Source organism: Grus americana, chromosome Z (assembly GCF_028858705.1).
Source record: "Grus americana isolate bGruAme1 chromosome Z, bGruAme1.mat, whole genome shotgun sequence".
NCBI classification, from domain to species: domain Eukaryota; kingdom Metazoa; phylum Chordata; class Aves; order Gruiformes; family Gruidae; genus Grus; species Grus americana.
The window spans coordinates 79508852-79531229 of NC_072891.1; the positions used below are offsets into that span (position 1 = coordinate 79508852).

At 39.4% G+C, this 22378-nt stretch overlaps 1 protein-coding gene across 3 annotated transcripts in view; it reads left to right on the top strand.

Annotated features, from left to right (window-relative positions):
• Nucleotides 1-22378, top strand: part of MSH3 (mutS homolog 3) — a 122951-nt gene that overhangs the window by 3464 nt on the left and 97109 nt on the right. For all 3 annotated transcript variants that reach the window (XM_054809559.1, XM_054809558.1, XM_054809560.1), the window contains 5 exons: nt 4025-4237; nt 5516-5632; nt 6383-6500; nt 7768-7913; nt 8898-9064. In XM_054809559.1, the coding sequence (XP_054665534.1) occupies nt 4025-4237; nt 5516-5632; nt 6383-6500; nt 7768-7913; nt 8898-9064 (761 nt within the window). The remainder of the gene's footprint in view (nt 1-4024; nt 4238-5515; nt 5633-6382; nt 6501-7767; nt 7914-8897; nt 9065-22378) is intronic.

Consider the following 22378-nt stretch of genomic DNA (forward strand, 5'->3'; position numbering starts at 1 on the left):
ACCTCAAAGCCCATCTGGTTCCAGCCCCCCTGCCATGGGCGGGGACACCCTCCACTAGACCAGGGTGCCCAAAGCCCCATCCAACCTGGCCTTGAACACTTCCAGGGAGGGGGCATCCAAAGCTTCTCTGGGCAACCTGTGCCAGTGCCTCACCACCCTCACAGGGAAAAATTTCTAATCTAAATCGACCCTCCTTCAGCTTAAGGCCATTGCCCCTTGTCCTGTCACTCCATGCCCTTGTAAACAGTCCCTCTCCAGCTTTCCTGTAGGCCCCTTTAGGTACTGGAGTGCTGCTATAAGGTCTCCCCAGAGCTTTCTCTTCTCCAGGCTGAACAAGCCCAACTCTTTCAGCCTGTCTTCACAGGAGAGGTGCTCCAGCCCTCTGATCATCTTCGTGGCCCTCCTCTGGACTCACTCTGGTAGGTCCATGTCTTTCTTGTACCAGGGCCCCCAGAGCTAGACACAGTACTCCAGGTGGGTTCTCACGAGAGCAGAGGGGGAGAATCACCTTCCTCGACCTGCTGGTCATGCTTCTTCTGATGCAGCCCAGTATACAGTTGGCTTTCTGGGGTGCAAACGCACATTGCCGGCTCATGTTGAGCTTCTCGTCCACCAACACCCCCAAGTCCTTCTCCTCAGGGCTGCTTTCAATCCATTCTCCACCCAGCCTGTAGCTGTGCTTGGGATTGCCCTGACCCATGTGCAGGACCTTGTGCTTGGTCTTGTTGAACTTCATGTGGTTTGCACAGGCCCACCTCTCAAGCCTGTCAAGGTTCCTCTGCATGGCATCCCTTCCCTCCAGCGTGTTGACTGCACCACACAGCTTGGTGTCATCAGCAAACTTACTGAGGGTGCACTCGATCCCACTGCCCATGTTGCCAACAAAGATGTTAAACAGTGCTGATCACAATACCAACCCCTCAGGAATGCCACTCGTCACTGGTCTCCGCAGATGTTTTCCTGGAACTCTTCGCATAGTGAGCAGAATGCCTCTTACAGTTCCTCAGTGATATCATTGAAAAAAGCAGTAATGAGAGAGCAGAAACACTGGCAGTGTATCTTGTGATTGTGAATGAACCTATAATATCATAACAAATGTTCTGTGTGGCCCTTTGCTCAGCTTTCTTTCAGTTCTATCAGTTTTGATACAGGCTGTAAAATTCCTAACAGGCTTTCTTTGCAAAAATATGATTTAGAATTATTATTGAGATGTAGCTTAATCCAGTTGCTAATAAATCTAACTACTGAAGATTTCACTGTTTTTTTTTCATCTGCAGAAGATATGGGTAGCTTCCTTGAAGAATTATCATGATACCTATGATAGAAGTTGATAAGAATATAGTACTACCTTGCTTCTCATTTTACTATGGGGCTAATTAACATTAGTTAATTGGTTGTTTTTTGGGCTCACGTTGCTCAGTTTTGAAGTATTCAGGTCCTAAAAGGCATCTCATGGTTTACTTGGTGTTGTTGCATTGGGACTCAACTGTTCTTTAATACAGCTTTGTGTCTGGCTTTTTGAAGGAAAGAGATTGTATGAAAGGTTGTATATGTTATATGTATATGTCTGAAGGTCATGAACTTAAACTAGGGTGTCTGGGTTGTGTGAACATGAGATCAAAATAAGAATAGTGAAGCAAACAGCTTGTGGCAAGAGATTTCTATTGTGATAAGGGATTGAGATTATGTGGGTGGGGTTAGTTGGAGAACACAGAAAAGTGATTCCTTCTCTGTCCTTCTTTTAGAAACCCTTGTCTGTCTGGAACTTGTTAATTTCTGACCCTTTGTCCATCCAGTTGCATTGACACCAGATGCTGCCTCTGCTAGTTTAAGCTATAAGTCATACTTTAGCATGTCTCTAAGATGTTTGAGAACCAATTCTAGATGCTGAAATTATGACAGGTATGTGTTTCACACATGCATGTATGTGAAACATGCATGGGGAGTATTTTTTCTTTTATCTTAGTGACTTTCTCTTCTGTTGCACTGGAGGCAGCATGTGCCTGGCATAGGTTGCCAATTAGAAATGTTCATGTCACAGTTAACTGCAGTAGAAGCGCATGTTTGGTGAGCGAAGGCACGTGCAACTCACCCTCCACCAAGCTGTGGGCCTAAGATGGTTGTTTCTGTAGAAATTCAGGTTTCTCTTTATCTTTGAACAGATGTGTTAATGTTGCATGTATCTGCTGGTGCTGTTTTCTACCCTCCTATTCCAAAGTTGGTTTCCAACGCACTAACAACAGCGTGCTTTTTATAGCAGTACTGCCACTGCATATTCATATACTTAGATGCTTTTTGCCAAATAGCACTTGGGTCCAGTTGATCACAGATTGTCTGTGAGAATATAACAGCTCTTAACTCTCCCCTCTTAGATCACGAAGAAAGTCAGCTTTAACCATGTGCAGAGAAACTCTGCAAGCAAAGTAAAAGTAAAGAGCAATTATTTCTTTCTTAGTGTACTCAGTAGATATTGAGGACTCATGACCGACTTGACAAAACATTACTATCGTCTTTCTCTGTAAGACATTTACTGAATCTGTGCTGGCTAGATAAGTGGGGAAGGGCTGGCCTGCCTTCCTTGGAATTGCTCATCTTAGATGTCTGCATCTTGCTTTTTTCTTAGAGTTATAATCTTTTTATGTGAGTAATTTTCCTCTAAATTCCTTGAGCTGTTAACTTACTACCATCTCAACAATTTAACTTCCATGTGTGTTTTTAGTTCTTTTACTCCAAGGCTTGCACAGGCCTTGGATCAAAGACCACTGAATCCTTGGGCTGAGGATTTTGTGGTAGAGGCATCTAAGCTCCTGGGACTATCTGAGTTCTAGGCATGGTACAGCCTTGTGCTGTTGTCTGCTTGTCAAATGGGTCATCCCTTGATTGTGTGCAATTCTAAGAATTTTGCAATTCACAGTTAACAATACAGCTAAGTGTTCTTTTTTCCCATTGCTTTCTGACTGCATTCTTTGTACATTCCCATGACCCAAAGTATATGATTTGTACTATATCTGTGTTTCTTCTGAGTTACCATTGCTTATAAACAGTCTGTTGACTTCGTTCCTTGTAATCTAGATGGGACAGTTGTTAGAAATTGAAGTTTACCGGGTTTATTTGCAGATACAGAAACTCGCAGCACAGCCTGATGAATTGTGTTTTGTATACTCATAGGCTTTAAAAATTTTGTATTTTTTTTAACTTATTTTATGATAAAATACTTGATATTGTGATGCTGTGATAGGTGAGGAGGAACTTTGCTGTAAGTGAAGCGCATCTTATCACCGTTGTTCACTGCACTTCTAAAAGACTGAATCCATCACCCTTCTTACAATACAGAACAAAACAAAGCTGTAGAGCTGAAGTTGCTTGGCTAGCATAAGCTACATAATGTCATTGTGAATGATAAACCACAGAGAGAGTGGGCTCAAAGCCTTAACTGTCAAGGGTTTTAGAAACTGTGATATAGATTTTCTATGTTCAATAATAAATTATTTTGGGAGGTTGCTGAGCTTATGTAGGAAGGGCAGGCTGGAGAAGAAAGACAGTTTTGGTGCTTGAGACAGTGAACTGAGACTTGTATTGAATTGGTTTATTTCTTGATTTAATGTGGATTTTTGGAACATCATTAATCTCTCTGTGCTGTAGTTTCTCATCAGTAAATTGAAGTGGTAATTCATCCTTATTTTTGTATCTGGCCAGTTTAGACTGCCCAGTCTTTGCAGCTTGCGTGTCTCTCGATATGTTTTGAGAGCTTGTGATACAGTACAGATCTGATTTCAGCTGAAATGTCTATGTACTGTTGTAAGGCAAGTCAAGTAATTGATGCAAAGTCTTAGACTTTCATGACTTTTTAATTCCTTTGAATTCCAAATAGACTGTATTCTGTATATCCTACTTTAATAGTTTTGCTGCAGTTTTGGGGGCTGTTTACTGCAAGAACTGTCTTCAGCTCTATGGTCAGTGTGAGTCAAGGTCTGCAGGGGCGATTGATGATTCCTAACTATACTTTTCCATCTTTTATTTACAGGAGGAGTTACACTGTGATCTTAGTCAGTTTTCTGCATGTCTTAAGTCTTCTGAAAATACTCAGAATACTTCAGATACAAATCTTAATAAGAGAACCAAAACCATTTACACTCCACTAGAACTTCAATTCATAGAAATGAAGAAACAGTATAAAGATGCTGTTTTATGTGTGGAATGTGGATACAAATATCGCTTCTTTGGAGAAGATGCAGAGGTAATTTTTGCCACAGTTATGGAAAGATACTTGCATTATGTTAGTGTCTTACTAGGTCTATGGCCATTTCCAGAGGAAGGTTTCTGGGAGGCATAAATTCTGTGGGTTTTTTTAATACTTGAAATCAAGATGAAAAATCTCTGCATGCTTAAATTGAAGACTATCCATTACGCATACACTTTTTACCAAAGTAGCATTTATTATTTTGTAATCATATGGTAGTGCTTGCTATCCTGCATATTGAGAACTTAAGGTGAGATCATAGAATAATTACTTGTCAGAGTTAAAGCTGAAACACTTTCCTTTCAGAGAACCAAAACTTCACTAGGAGTATTTCAGTTTGGAAGATAGTGGAGCAAGTGGTGTAAAAGTAGATGAATATAGACAGTTTAGCCTTGATGCGGAGACCATCTTGAATGCATGTTCAGATGCATCACATACACATGCCAGATCTGTAGGAGCTGGAAAGGACTTGCAATGAACATAATTTTAAAGTGATGTTTCATAAATGGTTCACAATGGGGTTTTTTCATTATCTGTCCCAAAATCATTGCTACTAGTTTAACCTTTGATCTGTGCTATTCCAATACTTAAGACCAGTGAGAAACTTTGATAAGTTACTGATTTTTCCTGATCAAATTTGTACTGTGTAATTTGTCTACTAGTTTGCTTTCACTGTGTACTCACAGTCCAGAAATAAAAATATACTATCCAGGCAAACAATTCAGTGTTTGCTGTTCCTGCTTAAGACCACTTTCCCTAGTTGGTGAACACCTACCTTTTTGCCAAGGGACAAAAAATTAAATACAAATCATATATTATAAGGTCACATTTTAGCAAGTGTTGTTACTCTTTTTCTATGAAGCATTTAGTTTCCACTGTTGGTTGTTGATTTTTCAGTATTTTAATTGTTTAGTTAGCTTAATTCCATCTTTATAACTGCAGTTAAAATAACTCCATTCTTTCTGCATTTTTAGTGTTGTGAAAATTATTTGACCCTTTGTTGAGCAGTGTTGCAGAATCTGTGTACTGTGTAGGTCATTTGCCTCACCATGGTAAAGATCAAGGTGCAGTGTAATAATCTGACATGTGAAGTCTGCAACGTTGAAGCCCCTGTATAAGACAACATGCTGGGACAGGAAGGTGGAGGGGCTCAGCTTTCTGGGGTTTTTCCTTGAACGTTTTCCTTCTTTTAATTGTCCATCTGTGTTGTCACAGAGATGAGCTCCCGTATTGCATTTTGCATTATTGGATGACTCTTCTTCTTGTACTTTGCAGATTGCAGCTAAAGAACTGAACATTTATTGTCATCAGGATCATAACTTTATGACTGCCAGTATACCGAGTCACAGACTATTTGTCCATGTGCGGCGACTTGTAGCAAAAGGATATAAGGTTATCCCTGGCTTTTATTAAATGACGTTAAGTATAGAATAGCACTGAAATAACTTGCACTTACTGTACCAGAGTCTTATTTCAGCTGAAAAGTGGGAAACATTATCACCTGTTTTTGCAATTAATATGTCTAACTTTGTTTCAATTTCTCTATTCTGGTGAAAGTTGTGAAATTTAAGTAGATTCGAGCTTCCTCCATTTTACAGAAAAGTATCCTGATGCTTTCTAGAACAATTCTAGAACAATTTTTTCTCCCAGTTTTTTATCAAGTCTTTGCATTTGATAAAGAGGAATTTATATGTTTGCTCTGTTTTATTCTTTCTCACATCCTTGTTTTCCTTATCCCAGCCCATATTTTTTTCTCTCCTTTCCTTCCTGTTGACCCCTGTAATTCTGTGGCTTTCTGTTGGTACCTCTTTTTCTTCTTCCTATGAGAAAAGAACTTGATGAATTTAAATTGATTGCAGGAACCATTGTCTGGCAAGTGGTGAACTCTAGCTAAATTGTTTCCAAATAGAAAGCACTGGGGCAGACATTGAGAGGGGAGTTAGAAGTGGATAGAGTGTAAGGAAACACAGTGCCTTATAGTCTCATTAGTAGGATTGATGCTAGCCTCTGCCCTTCCTGCTCAGCTTTAATGATGCATTTGCTGTTTGTACATCTTAAAAGGTCACCAAATTTATAAAATTAAAAAAGAGTAGTAATTTATTATCAAAGAGCTAACTTTGTTTCTTGTCTGTGTGCCTGTAGGTTGGAGTAATAAAACAAATGGAAACTGCAGCACTGAAGGCTGCTGGGGAAAATAAAAGCTCTCTCTTCAGCCGGAAACTGACTGCTCTCTACACGAAGTCTACGCTTATTGGAGAAGATATCCTTTTCAAGCAAATTTGGTTTCAGACTCTAATCTTTGGTGTACAAGAGGCCGTGATTCTGGTATTATCACCTAGATGGAAAATGAGTAGCTAATGCCTGACGTAAGAGTGGTAGTAGGAAATAAAGTTCCTTTAATTTTATGTTGTGGTAAAAAATCATGTTGGCTTTATAAAGAATTTAATCTCTTCAGGGCTTTAGGTTTGTTGTGAAACAGCAGAGCTTGTGTTTGCTGTAATTGCTTTCTGAAGTCAGAGAGTGGATTTCCCAAGTCTACGGTGTTCTGTAGGTCTTGTTTTCATCAGATTGAGAATGCATAGCATTAGTGATTCAGGAGGGTGTGAAGGAAGACGAATTGACTGTTTGGTGTCAACAATTTGCTTTAAGTGACAAGAAGGTGATAAAATCAATGGACTCTTAAAAACTAGTTAGGTAATTAACTCCCGACTGTTGTAACAAAGAAAATGCAAAAACAAGATAGAAACAGCTTTTAACCAGTGAAGTTATCTTCATAATTTCTTTCCTCCCAGTTTTTGTTTTCCTATTTCCTGCTTTAACTACCTTTTTTTTCTTTAATTTCTCAAACTAGTACTTACTAGATACCAAGAGCTAAAAAGATTGTTAAATCTGTGAGGTTGGATTTAAGGAGTAGATCAGGGAAGCAGATAACACACTCCTGAGATTTTGTTGGAAAACTTCTAGTGTACTTACTCTCTTGTAATGGTTGGCAAACTCAATGAAAGCAGGCTCAGCAGTATGACCCAACCTGGTGGACAGATATACAGCAAGTTTTCCATGCAACTAACCTAATGCTTCTGTTAAGGTATAGACTTTTGTTTAGCTCAGGGTATTGCCTGCTTTTCAGGCTGCATACCTAGTGCATTTACTTTTTTCTGGTAAGTACATGTGGTTTCTGGATATGAAGTCAAAATGACAAGGTGGAGCAGCCCGTGTGCATAATCAGCTGCTGGTTTAACTTTTGACATAGCTGCTCTTGCTTGAACGGGGAGACCCACAGACATAGTCAAAGATGGCTTTTGGATGAGCTGATGAAATCTGTGCATCGTGTAACTGCCTGTCCTGCAAAGACAACTGCTGACAGTCATCTGAAATTCATTAAAATTATAGTAGGAGTCAAACTAATAAAAGTCAAGTTGACCTTTAGTCGAGAAGGCCCAACACTAAATCTAGTTGAGAAGGACTTAGATCTAGAAGGTGAATAATCCACCAAAATCTGTGTACTATTTTTTTTTAACATTTGTTACATGTGAACCCTTTGCTGAAGCTACATGATTCTGTAGATGTTGAAGAGGTGACAACAGGTGTCCCTGATAACTACCTCCTCTGTATCTGTGAAAATGGAGAAAACCTAAAAGACAGGAAGAAAGGTGACATTGTTATAGGCATTATGGTAAGTTAGTTTCACAGGGGAATCAGTAATTTAGGGTTCGTGTGGGGTTTTTTGAGGGGTTGTTTTGTTGAGGTTTTTTTGAGAGGTGGGTGGTTATCTTCTTAAATTCGTAATTGTTCTTTTAGATTTTTTTTTTTTAATTGTAACAAGATGCAGTTTAGGTAAGATGTCATCTGTCTGTGACTTGTGATGACTTTATATTTGAAAACTACAGAAAAGGTCTGGAGTTGGTAGTTGAATATTCTGATACTGTTTTTGCTGCCATATCACTTGGAAACATAGCTGTGTTTTAACCAAATACAGGGAAATCATTAGTTCAGATGCTTTACTAACTTTAAACATTTTTAGGGTCAATATTTTAAAGCTTGTGAGCACTTCTTTACTGTTAAAATACTGTTCTTTAGAGGAAGAGAGTGATGCTTTCTTACTGTTTACACTTCAGCTACGTATTCCCTTTTATGGTGAAGATTAAAACCAGGATTGTTTAACTGGCAAAACACAGTGATAACTGAAGCCCAGTCTGCTGGTAATTCATTAGTTTAAAAGCATCTTGATTGTGCTTGTATTTGAATGTCATGCTGCAGCTGGGAGAGAAAAACAAAAGCATGTGCTAGGATGACACTTAGTTTCTGGGCTGAATTGCATGTACCTTCCATAAACTTCCAATTATATAGATTTGCCTAGTCATAAAAGTTGAGCAGTGATGGACTGATGATAACAAAAGCACATTTACATTTTTAAGGTATTGTTATCATTTATCAAGACAAAATTGTGGTAGTCTTTTGAAGTCGTTACCATATCATAGATTTGAAAAACACAATTATATTTTTTGGTCTCTCACTTTCACTAAGCGTGTGGGTGCTATATAATTTTGTGCTATACACCATAAATTTTCTTTCTGGCTTAACAATTTGAGTCACTGAAACTGTCTCTGAAAATTTAAATATTCAATACATATATACATTTTTTTTTGTTTAATTGCAGGCAATTCAACCAACTACCGGAGAAGTAATTTTTGACAGTTTTCGGGACTGTGCATCTCGCTTAGAATTAGAGAGTCGGGTTTTGCGCCTGCAGCCAGTTGAAATAATACTTCCATCTAGCTTGTCAGATCAATCTGAAAAGCTCATTAACAGTATAACCTCCATGAGGTATGTTCTATGGGATTTTGTTGTTTGTTTTTTTTTTTTTTCCTTTTTAATTACAGCATAGCTATTGATATCATTTAGATGCAGAAGCAGGCATGGATGTGTAGTTCTGTAAGGACCCATTTGATAATGGCTGTAGTTTGCTGCTGGGTTGAAAATTCCCCAAACCCCACTGAGTTCTAGGCACTCATTCTGATGTAGTATTTAGACTGACATTCATGGCTTCTGTATCAGGCCTGTGAAAGATTCATGCACCTAAACATTTGGTGTTTTCATTTAGATGGTCTTGCTCCCATACTCCCTATCATGTGATCTGTTGAATTTATTTCAGAGTTTATCTTTGGGATCTGAAAGTGGTGTTATTTGGCTGTTTTTCTTGTTTGTCATAGTCTTAAGATCTTTAAAAGGCATGAAAATTTTTTTATTAATGTAGATCAGTATAGAAAACCTCTGCAAGTGGTATTTCATTCTTTTTGTCCTATTGCACTATCTTGAACTTGGATACAGACTTGGAAGTATTGTGACTGATTGTCTCTATATTTTGAGTTCTCTTTGTGTAGTTCAAGAGTAAATTTGTCACATGTTTTCTGTGGAATAAAGACAGAATAGGATGTAATTTGTAGGATGATAGATGAAGGATAAAACAATCCTCTGAACATATGTAGTGAACTTGTGAAATCTTGCACATGCAATTTTTGTAAGAAAATACCAGTTTCTCACCTTTTTTTTTTTTAAAACCATGTGGCTCTGGGCTGTAGAGACCTAGCTTAGAGCTTTGCATTTCTATTTTGAATAGAAGTCAGAAGGGATAGTATTTTTTTGTGTGTTAACAAAACTGGAGCTAAATAAAGCCAAATAGAAATGAATGTATTACATAGGCAAAGTTTTGTACTGGAGGGAAGATACAAGTATCATTACCCTCCCATATGGTAAAGATAGACAAATGCATCATGGTGACATGGAAGGTAGCCTCCTGACAAGACAGTCAACTCTCTTCCTTGACTACTTTTCATAAATTCTGCCCAAGATCATCTTGTAGCTTCCTTTAATGCTCCAGATGGCTGAGCTGCTTAATCAGTCTGCTCCACAGGCATTCCTTTCCCCACCTGCTAGTGTAAACCTTTTTTGTCTCCTTTTATTAAAAAAAAAAAAAAAAAAAAGTTGACATGAAGTGATGGGTAGGCAGTCATCTCATGAGAAGCTACAGGAGCTTGCACAAATATTGCTGTACTCAGCTATTAAGCCTTCAAGCGTATGTATGTATGAGAGGAAGAACTGAAAATATCTGATTTGGTGTTAGGCATCTTAGGAAAATGTGGCTTGTGAAAGTGGTGTATTCATCATTGTTCAGTGGTGTTGTGATGCTTACGCTTGTAGTGTGCGCTTGTCATACTAGGCTCTTCTGTTCCCTTAGCTTATGTATGGACTGCAAAGCCATAAAGAGTTGAAAGGTCAACTCTAATTAGAAGTACTAAGCAAGCAATATCAATGTATTTCCTTGCAGTAAAATGGCTTGTTAAGACTTGGGCAGAAAAATACCAGATGAGGAAGTAACAAACCTCTTCCAATTGCCAACAGATATACATTTTTGCCTTGCTAATCGTTTTACTTTGATAATGTTCTCTTTTGCAAATCAATTCTATAGAAGTATGCCCAAAATACTTCTAAATATACCATGATGGAGATTAACAATTCTTATTTTTGTTTGTTTTGGGGTTTTTTGTTGCTGGTGTTGTGCACTGGCAGTTTTGTGGAAGTCAGGGCAAGGTAAAATGATGTACTAAACTGACAAAGCAAGTACGTTTTTCGGAAACAGGTATTTTAGTTGTGCGTTAAGGGTTAATTCTGATGCAGGTTTGAGAGAGCGATGGCATTTTTTTCTGTTTTTCTTCTTTTTCTCTTTTTTTTGGTTCTGCACAGCTGAAAATGTTAGTAACTTCTCATTTCTATTATGAACAAAAAATACGACACATTAGCTGATTTTCTGAACAGATATTAGTTTGTAGGTTTTTTCCCATTTCTGGTAATTTACTGGGCAGCTCTCCACCCTCAATATCCTTAATTACATGGGAGTGGTAAAAAACCCACATTACTTCAGTACATTTCAGTAGCCTTATTTCAAAACGAGTTCTTCATGGATTTTCTTGTATCAAATATTTAACCACTAGAGGGCCCTGAAATATTTAATATTCATTTAAGTGGTTCTAACATGCTGTTTTCTTGGGCTTTTAGCTAGGCTCCTGTTTTTATATAATTGCTTTTGTACAGGCAGTAATTTTATTTTAATGCATATTGAGTGGTCTAAAGTATTATATTTTGGTTATGGTCCATTACGTGGTAATTTCATTCTTTGTCTGCTTTTTTCTAATAACTCCTGGTGAGAATCATCTGTTAGATGGGAAAGCTTTCATTTCTATAATTTTTTGAAGACCTTTCTGACTAAAACCATGGGAACTAGATCTTGTGTTTCAAGAAGGCTCTTCATCTCTTTGTGTACTTATAATGCAGCAGAAACCCACTGAATTTATAAAAACGGGGTACAGACGGGAGAGAAAAAAACAATAGTCCCAGGAAGTGTACAGCTTGGAGTGGTTAGGAGCAGAGAAGAGAAGAGAAGGGCCTTTCTGCTCATTGCATGCCCATGTCATGTAAGAACTGCACCAGGGGTTGTCTGAGTAACTTGGGGGATGATTTAGTTTTGGATATTGCGTATTAGAATGTTGCACTGAGCAACCAAGGTGATGTCCTTGGTCTCCTCCAGCACAAAGAGTGTGCTGATGGTTATTAAAAAATATATGTATTAAAAAATTTAGTCTAGATAAACCACTGCAGCTTTATGAGAGCAGTCATAATCTGGTTTAGTGCCTGGTTATGTTGACAGAGTTGAAAGCATCTGTGTGCTTTCCTCCAATTTGTATAATTTTTTTTTTTTTAAACATACAGAGTCCAAATACGAATATTATATAGTGGTGTACATGTCTCTTTGCCTTTATTCTACAGAAATAAAACATACATAATGTACATATTTCCTCCTTATGAAATGCCGTGCTTCCCTCTTCCTGTTCTCGTTGCCACCACAGCTATGTCCAGGCTCATCTATGTCATTCACACTATATACTGATGCTTCTATTTTCGTATTGTGTATGTTTTCACAGCCAAATTTACATCAAAGGAACACCCATCACAGAAGGAAAAAACAACTGAGTGGCAGGGTGCTGCTGTTCTAAATTTGTTTTTATCAGAAACAAGAGTTAAATAAGTCACCAGAAAGGTTTTAGTGTTTTAATCTGGTTGATGGTCACCAAGAGCTACTGCTTAAGCCTAAGGAGTACTTCATTATGGTAGAAATTATTTCTGTGGATTAATGTAAAATAGTTGTAAAGAGTTTTGAGTCAGAAATGAAAGTGCAAATAAAATACATAATGGCAAGTGGCCTTATCACTATCACTGTACTGCATAAAACTTAAAATGTGAAAAGGTTGCTTATTCTGCAGACAGTGGAGAAAATAGTTTCACATGTTTATATGTGGTTGTGAACAGGGTCTCGCAATAGGAAGAATGAAGCAGATTTTACAGTAAGTTAATAAATGACTGAAGCAGCAGCAGAGATGTTTTAAGAGCTGCCTAAGAGCAGCAGTTTGAGCTATGCCCAAGAAAGCAGTTTGCAGTGGAAGTGGAAGATTTGGTCCTGGTTTTAAAGTTCTTCATGTCTAAGTTAGGCATGGACATTAATGAAATAAGCAGTAAGCAAAGCTAAATGCTACTGTAGTAGAATTACTTAGCTGTTTGTATGATTTGTTCATACAATGGAGTTTTAATTAAGTTAGCACAAAGCCAGTTTAGTTAGATTGTATGCTTGGGGGGGGTGGGAATCCTAGCCTTAATCAATAGGTATTTTACCACTGATGTAAATGAAGTTAGACTCATCCATCTTTTTGTAAAGATTTTGCCTAACCGTTTGGATTCAATGGTGGTGTGTGCCAACCTGAGTAAGCTTTAAAAAACAAATATTTTAACTTGTGGTGTAGATTTGTGTTACAAGTCACAAACTTTCCCTTTTGGTAATTTAAAAATCATGGCAGCAAATGTATTTAAATGTGAAGCATGGTTTCATGTTCATTCGTTTCTAGCATGGTGCTGTTTCAGGTGGTAAATGAAATACTCCTATTGCCAATGTTATGACAGATATTGTCCATAAAAATTAGTATCTAGAAAGTACTATTCAAGGACAGATATAATGACTACAAAAGTACTATTCAAGGACACTGAACTGGAGGTCAGTTTTGGTGGAGAGCCTTCCTTCAAAAGCGAAGAGTAAGTTAAAAGTAGGTTACAGAAACAGGTTCAGAACAAACTGTTCTGTTCCCATACCACTAGTAACATCTGTTTGCAAGTGCTGTCCTGGCTGGAGGAAAATCTTTTAACAGTTTTAGTTTCCTTCTTTCTAGAAAACGAAGAAAACATTCTTGCCTTCAAAAAATATACATTTTTTTTTCAGGAGAACACTGTGTTTTGTACTCCAAGCTCGACAGTACCCATCCTCCTTAACATATTTACTGTTTTAAAAGTTTGCCTGTACTGGCGATCTTCTTGAGATCATTTTTTGAGGCTCCTTTCCCTTTTGGTTGTTTTTGCTCTTCTCATGTGCCCCTTTTCTGATTCATTGAAAAACACACTTCTGATTCATTGAAAAAGCCCTTAAGAGTGCCCCAGTGCTCCTCTTTATGTTATTTTCCACTTGCCTTCTTTATGTACTATTTTATTCTGTAGCATTCTTTGACACCATGTAAAAAACTCACTGATCGCAAGTATTTCACTTTCAATAGAAAGTATCATTTCACCCAAGTCTGCAATTCTGCACTGTTCTGGGTTTTTTACATGCCTTGTTTGGTGTCTGGCCAACAATCTAAAATCATGATTTCCTCTTGTCTATGCCCACAGATTTTTCACTTTATTCTGTTTGTAGAGCATAATGTCTTTCTCCTATTAGTTTGGGTCTGTAATCTGGGAGGCAATTTTGACACAACCTCCATCATGCACTGCTTTGTTTAGTCTGCAGGTGGGTCTGTTACTTGTTCCCCTGTAATATGTCTAAGATTTTTTTTCCTTCTGATTACGGCATTCAGGTGTCTCTTTTCACTTGAGTACTGCAGTATTGTCTTTGGCTTGGGCTTTGCTCCCTGGAATTGCCATCTCTTTCAAATCATTAAGAACTAAAATCATCCTCCCTGCTTACTGATACGATCAAATTACTCCCGGGCCGAATCCCTCAGGTAGCTGATTTTCCATCATTACATGCAATGCAGGCCTTTTTCCTTTGTGTTTAAGGACCTCTATAAATAACATTTCAAGCTCTTTCTGCCTACGCTAAGTCAGTGCAATGCTGATATCTCCTCTGTTTTAGCTGTGACTTCTGCCTTTAACTTTCTATTAGTTGTGGTCTCTCTTGGGTACCTGCGTTGCTCCACAGGTGTGTTACTCTCTAGTTTCAGCCCAGAGTATTAGCTGTGGCATAGCTGCTGGTGGTATTTGACTGCTGGTTGGATGTTTCTTATCATCCTGCTCCCCAACTGTAGTTCAACAGAAATCAAGAATAAGAGATGCCTTTTGGATTTTTGTTTCAGTATGTGTGGTACCGTAGCAGAATACAGCAGTGCTTTGGGTTCCTTGAAATGGCAAGTACAACTGTCTTTGTAAGTTAACTTGTAGAAGGTATAGGAGTGAGCTATAGCTGATTTATTACATGCATTGGTCAATAGAGCTATTCATTGCTGATTACTCTTATGGATAGAATTACAGATTTATGTCATCAGTCAAGGAGTAGAAAGTCAGCTGAACTATTGAAGTTTTGTCAATGAGTATAAAATGCTTTCAGTTTTGTGGATCTTTATGTGTAGCGGATGGTTGCTCAGATCGCAGGATGCTTTCATGTAGTTGATATTGAGGATTTTTTTTTTAAAAGGGGAGCAATTAATTATGCATATATTTATGTGGCTCAGCTCATAAGGTTTGTAGGTGAGCAAGGACACGAAGGCTTGTAGTGGCAAAAATAAGACACAAAATGGTTACAGCAAGAGTAAAAGGTATTGTAAATGAAATTGCTGATCAGAGGAGTGAAAAGTATCTAAAGGATTGGTAATCATAAAAACTAGTGGTTTTGTGGTTTGTATAGCTTGTAATATTCCCATGGATTTTTAAGTGAAAGGCAAGATGTGACAAACATCTTGAGAATGTTTTGTATAAAAGGACACTACAGGCGGTTGAATTTGCAGCAGGAAAAAGCAAGTAAAGTACAAAAACAGCATGTGAGTTATTTTCTGTAAATACAAAACCCAAATGCATCACTGAACAGATGTTTACTGACTAAAGAAGCTTTTTGCACTGCTAATAATCCAATTCGTGGCCTGGGCAAGTCAGCTGTACAGAGAGCTGCCTGAAGAATATTGGTCATGTCATAGCTCACTTGTTGTGGATAGACAGAGGGGAAAAATACCCACAATGGTATTATCAAATCATGTAATGACGTGAAAGAATTGTTGGACAGGATTTTTTGCAATTTAATCTTGTTGCAGTCATGAAACATGCTGTTTTCAATATTGTAGTTCATTATTGTCTTCTATGGCATTGCAGATGAGGGAAGCATGAGGCTTAAATCTCTTTTGACAAATTGCTTATGTGTAAAGTCTACTTCTTTATCATTGCCTCCACCGGGTGGGACACAATCACTGTTTCATTTTGAGTGCAGAGTTGTCACTAGAAAAACATGGGAAGGCAGTTGCAAAGCTCTGTGTCTTAATGTAGTGCAAAACACTTCTCTTACCGTGGATGATATATTGGATGAAAAGTGTTAATACTGCTTGTTACAGTAACAGCTGACCTTTGGAGGCCTTGCCCAGCCCATGTGTTTTTGTAAATTCCTCCAGGCAAAAGCGAAGATGCATGCCCTGATAAGCTTCCCCAGAAGTTCGTACCTGGTTCAAAGGTACGTTATTTTTTATGTGATTGCAAGCAGCATGAAAAACATGCTGTGTTCAGGAGCTGTATTTGTGGCATTTTTGCACTGATAAGTGATATTCATGGTTTTGGCTTTTTCTTTTCCAGAAAGAGCCAGAATTTATTAAATGAAGAACGATTAAATTGATTTTGATGCTTGTTCAATTTCTTACTGTCAAAAATTTAACTTTTTAATTAGTAAAACCCCACCTAATTGAAAGAAGCAGGAAAATTTAAACTCTAAAGCATTTGTTTTAATGTTTTGGCACCTGTCGTGGTTAAGCCCCAGCCAGCAACTAAGTACCACGCAGCTGCTTGCTCACTCCTCCCTCCCTTATTCTGTACCATCTACGTCATGCCCAGATCCTACACTTTCCAATTAATCACCACCACTTTTCCTGTCTTTGAGATATATATATCTTTACTTTCTGGTGGGTCCGTGATCACTTCCAGAATTCCTGGGCATTTACTATTTGAGCCTGCTGTGTGATCAGTGTGACCCATTCTACTCCATGTGGCTTCGGCTGCATGATGTATAGAGGGGATGCTCTCTTTGAACATCCAGCCCAGCACTGGCATTCAGGGTGCCAGGAGGAGCTGTGCTTCAGTACCAACCACCTCTGAAGCAGCTTGAACCCCTTCATATGCTGCCAGTGTCTCTTTTTCAGTTGGTGTGTAGCAGGCCTCAGATCCTCTGTATCCCTGACTCCAAAATCCCAGGAGTCAACCTCAAGTCTCCCCTGGTGCTTTCTACCAGAGACTCCAGGTAGGGCCATTCTCCCTGGCTGCGGTGTAGGGCACATTCTTTACATCTGGTCCTGCTTAGACTGGCCCAAGGGCCACCGCATGAATTATTTCCTGTTTAATTTGTTCAAAGGCTTGTCGTTGCTCAGGGCCCCATTTGAAATTGTTCTTATTCTGGGTCACCTGGTAGAGAGGGCTTACAATCGGACTGTAATTTGGAATATGCATCCTCCAGAAAACCACAACGCCTAAGAAGGCTAGTGTTTCCTTTTCGTTAGTCTATGGACACATGGCTGCTATTTTGTTGATTACATCTATTGGGATCTGACAATGCTCATCTTGCCATTTTATTCCTAAACACTGGATCTCCTGTGCAGGTCCCTTGATCTTGCTTTGGTTTATGGCCAAAGTGGCTTTCAGAAGGATTTGGACTATTTTCTTCCCTTTCTCAGAGACTACTTCTGCTGTGTTGCCCCATATGATGATGTCATCAATGTATTGCAGGTGCTCTGGAGCCTCACCCTGCTCCAGTGCAGTCTGGATCAGCCCATGGCAAATGGTGGGGCAGTGTTTTCCCCCCTGGGGCAGTCGGTTCCCGGTGTACTGGACACCCCTCCAAGTGAAGGCAAACTGTGATGTGCACTCTGCCACCAAAGGGATGGAGAAAAATGCATTAGCTATATCAATTGTGGTGTACTACTTGGCTGCCTTTGACTCCAGTTCATGTTGAAGTTCCAGCATGTCTGGCACAGCAGCACTCATCAGCGGTCTGACTTCATTCAGGCCACGATAGTCTACTGTCAGTCTGCACCCTCCATTGGACTTTCACACTGGCCATATGGGACTGTTAAAGGGTGAGCGGGTTCTGCTGATCACTCCCTGACCCTCCAGTTGATGAATTAGCTTATGAATGGGAACCAGGGAGTCTTGGTTGGTGCAGTAGTGCTGCCAGTGCACGGCTGTGGTAGCAATTGGCACCTGTTGTTCTTCAACCCTGAGCAACCCCACAACAGAAGGGTCCTCTGAGAGACCAGGCAAAGTAGACAGTTGTTGAGTTTCCTCAGTTCCAAGGCAGCTATACCAAAAGCCCACTGGTACCCTTCTGGGTCCTTGAAATACCTTCTCCTAAGGTAGTCTATGTCCAGGATGCACAGAGCCTCTGGGCCAGTCACTATGGGGTGCTTTTCCCAGTCATTCCCAGTTAGACTCACTTCAGCCTCCAGTATGGTCAACTGTTGGGATACCCCTGTCACTCCAGAAATACAGATGGGTTCTGCCTCTTCATAGCTTGATGGCATTAGGGTATGCTGTGCACCAGTGTCCACTAGAGCCTTATACTCTTGGGGCTCTGACTTGTCAGGCCATCGAATCCACACAGTCCCTTTCCTCCACCTGCCTGGAGGCAAGGCCCCTCTAATCCTGGTAATTGTAATCATTACTCGCTTCTTGTAAAAATGACTTAGAAGTCCCTTCAAGAGGACCATAACTAAGATCAGGCCTTCCACTCTGGGGAACTGTCCACTGGAAACTGGAGCAGCATTTTTCCTGGAAGAATCCCCTTTTGTGATTGTTTTTCCTTGCAACTCATGTACATCTGCCTGTAGGGTCGAGGTATGTTTTCCATCCCACTTCCTCATGTCCTCTTCATGGTCACACAGGTAAAACCACAGGGCGCCTTGTGGTGTGTACCCTCTATATCTTCTTTCTTGAGCAGAGGAATGCTTACTCCTAATAGCTGAGATACTAGTCTGTAGAGGTGGGGAATAAGACATATTGTCTTCAAGTTGTTGAACCTTCCGGGACAGTTTCTCCACACCCAAGACAAGGGAGGAAGAAAGACTTTCTTTGTATTGCTGGGGCCAGCCAGCCACTTCATCCACTGTTGGTGCCTCTTCGCCTTTCCAGTCCATTACTGCCAGTGAGTTGGCGTATGAGGATGGTGCACTCTGTACAAACCTCTGCTACATGGGTCTTTGTGGACTTCTCCTGGACTTCATCTGGATCTGTTATTATATCAACCCTTCATGCCCCACGTTGGGCACCAAAAAGGACTGTCGTGGTTTAGCCCCAGACGGCAGCTAAGCACCACGCAGCCGCTCGCTCATACCTCCCTGGCGGGATAGGGAGGAGAATGGGAAGACAAAGGCAAACCTTATGGGTTGGGATAAGGACAGTTTACTGGGACAGCAAAGGAAGAGGAAAATAACAACAGTACCAGTAAAAGAATATACAAAGTGGATGATACACAATGCAACTTGCTCACTGCCCAGAACTGATGCCCAGCCCATCCCTGAGCAGTGACTCCTCCCCAGCCAGTTCCTCCACTTATATACTGAGCATAACATCATATGGTATGGAATACCCCTTTAACTAGTTCAGATCAGCTGTCCTGGCTGTGTCCCTCCCAGCTTCTTGTGACAATTAACTCTATCCCAGCCAAAAAACCAGGACAGCACCTATTATTACAGGATAGATCAGAAACTGCAGGAGATAACATGCAAGTAATTATACTTTTTGTCGTCCTCTCTGGTCATTATGATGTTACTTGCTTATTTCTCCCAGTATGTATTTATATACTGTTGACTTTTAACAGCAGCTGTCAAAGTTTCTCCACCAGGGAAGGGTGCTGAAGCTCACCATTAGACACCCTAGGGGGAGCCTGGAGCTCTACATGTCTGTCCTCCAGGAGGTGGCACCACCATGCTGCTGGTCCTGGTCCCAAGGATGGAGGGGGTGAAAGCAATCAATTAGTAATAATTAATTTTCCCTAGATATATGCAAGAAAAATAATTGTGGTTCATTAGGTGACTTGGTAGAGAATGGTAATGAATTCCCAAGTTCAATAATCCTAACTTGAATGAACAATTCTCATTTACATTTGAAATTTTTTTAACTTGAGATAGAGGTCATTCCTCTGATAAAAAATTTTCAAATAATTCAAATTCCATTGTTATTCTGATGTGATTCATATTAGTAATTTAATTTCTATTTTTCAGATAATGCAATTATCATTCAAAGAAGTAAACATTTGCTAATGGATGTTTGCTTTCTTGATAAGCTAGTACAGATGTTATACATATTGAAGATTTACATTAATGGAGTACGTGATTATATCTGACAGGCTTGTGTAAATTGGAGGGTTGTACAATTGTCAGTATAGCAACTGCATAATATACTGAAGTGAGAGGAGGGAAGGCACGCACACATGCACACACTTAAAACTGGAAATTGTCTCAACCATATTAAAGTACAGATAGAAATGACTTGCAAAAGCATTGAATGTCCCAGTAACTCTGACTGTACAGATCTTAGGTAGTGCTCCAGTCTTTACTGTAAACCAGCCACTTGTTTATGTGCTTCAAGATGACTAGTACAAAAGGTAACCTGCTTTCCTTCTTAAAAATAGCCAAACCCCAAACATAACTGGCAACTCTGAACTGAAAGTGAGTTTTGAATGCAAGTAAAATACTTTTTGAGTGATCCAGTTACATCAGTACTTTGCTGTTGTAACTCCATACTGTAGACTGTCCTGCACGTTGGCTGGTCCATGGTAACTTCCAGTGTGCATGTTCTGTGTTTTAAATGTGAAGATAACTTGTCTGTTTTCATTGAGAAGTAAAATAACTGGACCTTTGTACGGATAAGTGCATGTGTACAGTTTCATCTATTGTGGAGAAGCTAACATATTACGAAGCAGCATATGTTTGTCTGATGCCAGCTTACAACCAGAACATCAGTTGCATGTTTTCCTTTGTTCCAGGTATCAGTGAAAATGCTGCAGTAACCTGCAGCTAGAGTGCACATATGCAAGTGGAGAATAACTCTTAAGGTCTTAAAGCTGGTGTGCAAATTTTAATTTTTTTTAACCGCCTATGAATGTTTGTTGGCGTATTTGTTAAAGTCCTAGCGTTTTTTTTAATAACAACTTCTTTTTTGTAATTTAGTCATCTTTGAAGTTGACTTGGGACCTAACTCTTTCCCTGTGGAACAATGGCATCATAGACACTTGGATGTGTTAGTTTCTCAGATATTACTTCTTCCTATGTTTCCTGCACTCATTGTTAGTGCTAGGAGTTAGAAATTCAGCAATTTTAATCAAAACAAGCTAGTGATGTAAGTGAGACAAGTATGGGAGGGAGAAAGACTGAAACTGTCTGCATGTTTGATATGCAGATAGCAGTGGTGTTAGAGTGAGGAGAAGAATAATGGTCTTGTAATCGTGGTTCCCAACTCCTCCTGAATCGGGGAAGAGAGAAGAGCCATGAATATATTTATTTTTCATAAAAATGACATATATTCATTTTCTTAATTTTGAAGAGAATGAAACTGAAATGTGTTTTTATGTGCCATCAATCTACTGAACTGCCAAAGGGAACAAGCTTTATCTTTCAGGCTATCTTTAACAGTTTAATTTCGTGCTTGACTGGCTTACAACAGTTGTCTCTTAACAGATGTTCTTTTTGATGTATGGTATAGGTAAGAGGCTTTCAGTAAATTACAGTTGTGAAGAGTGTACTTTAAACATGGACTCTTCCTCTGGGAATTCAAAATAGTAAAAATGATTGTTAGAAATTTGTGCTTAAGTTTGCTTCTAAATCTACATGGATATTTTCTGAGTTCTTACTAAAGATTTTGAAATAATTGCTATGGTAATTAACTTTTCTAGTACAAAGCTTAGTATACAGTATTTGTAATGTAAAAAGGTTTCATGTATGTATATTTGCTTTCCATTTACATGAAAGGATCTCTCTGCAGAGGCAGATGTATGTACTTAAAAACAATTTCTAGCAAATAAACTCTATTCCCCTTCCTATTTTATGTTGTGCCTGTCTCTCTTGCTGCTTCTCAGGTGGAAGATAACTGTCTGCCCCTCCATCCCTTCTGCCTATTCTTTCAAAACTATGCTACCTGCTTTCTTGGATCTTTGCCACCTCTTCATGTCTCTGCTTTTTTGTTTCCTGTATCTAGGGTGCCCTTACCCCATCTCCAGCAAGATTTCAGGCACTCCTTGCAAAAGACTGTTCTTTTCCTCTACATACCCCTATACAAAGTCATGGCCAACAGGGACCTTAAGATGGAAAGAGAAAGAGCAGCTCCCCTCCCTAGGGAGGACATAAGTCAGGCCTTTCTTTTCTTCGTCTTTCTCACATGCTAGTGAAGTGCAGGGTTCTGAGAAGGATAACTTTCCTGGAAAGCTTCACTGCGTTTTTTGTACTTTCTACCATCTCACTGCATGTCTTATATTGCTTTTGGGCTACGCATTTTCCTTTTTACTAAGCACCTCTTGTTAGGGCTTGAGAAAGAACCAACAGAACACTGTGAAGAGCAAGGTGGTATTCAAAGAATCATAGAATAGTTGGGCTTGGAAGAGACCTTTAAAAGTCATCTAGTCCAACCCCTCTGCAATGAGCAGGGACATCTTAACTAGACCAGGTTGCTCAGAGCCCTGTCCAACCTGACCTTAAATGTTTCTAGGGATGGGGCATCTACCACCTCTCTGGGCAACCTGTTCCAGTGTTTCACCACACTCATCATAAAAATTTCTTATGTCCAGTTTAAATCTACCTGCTTTCACTTGAA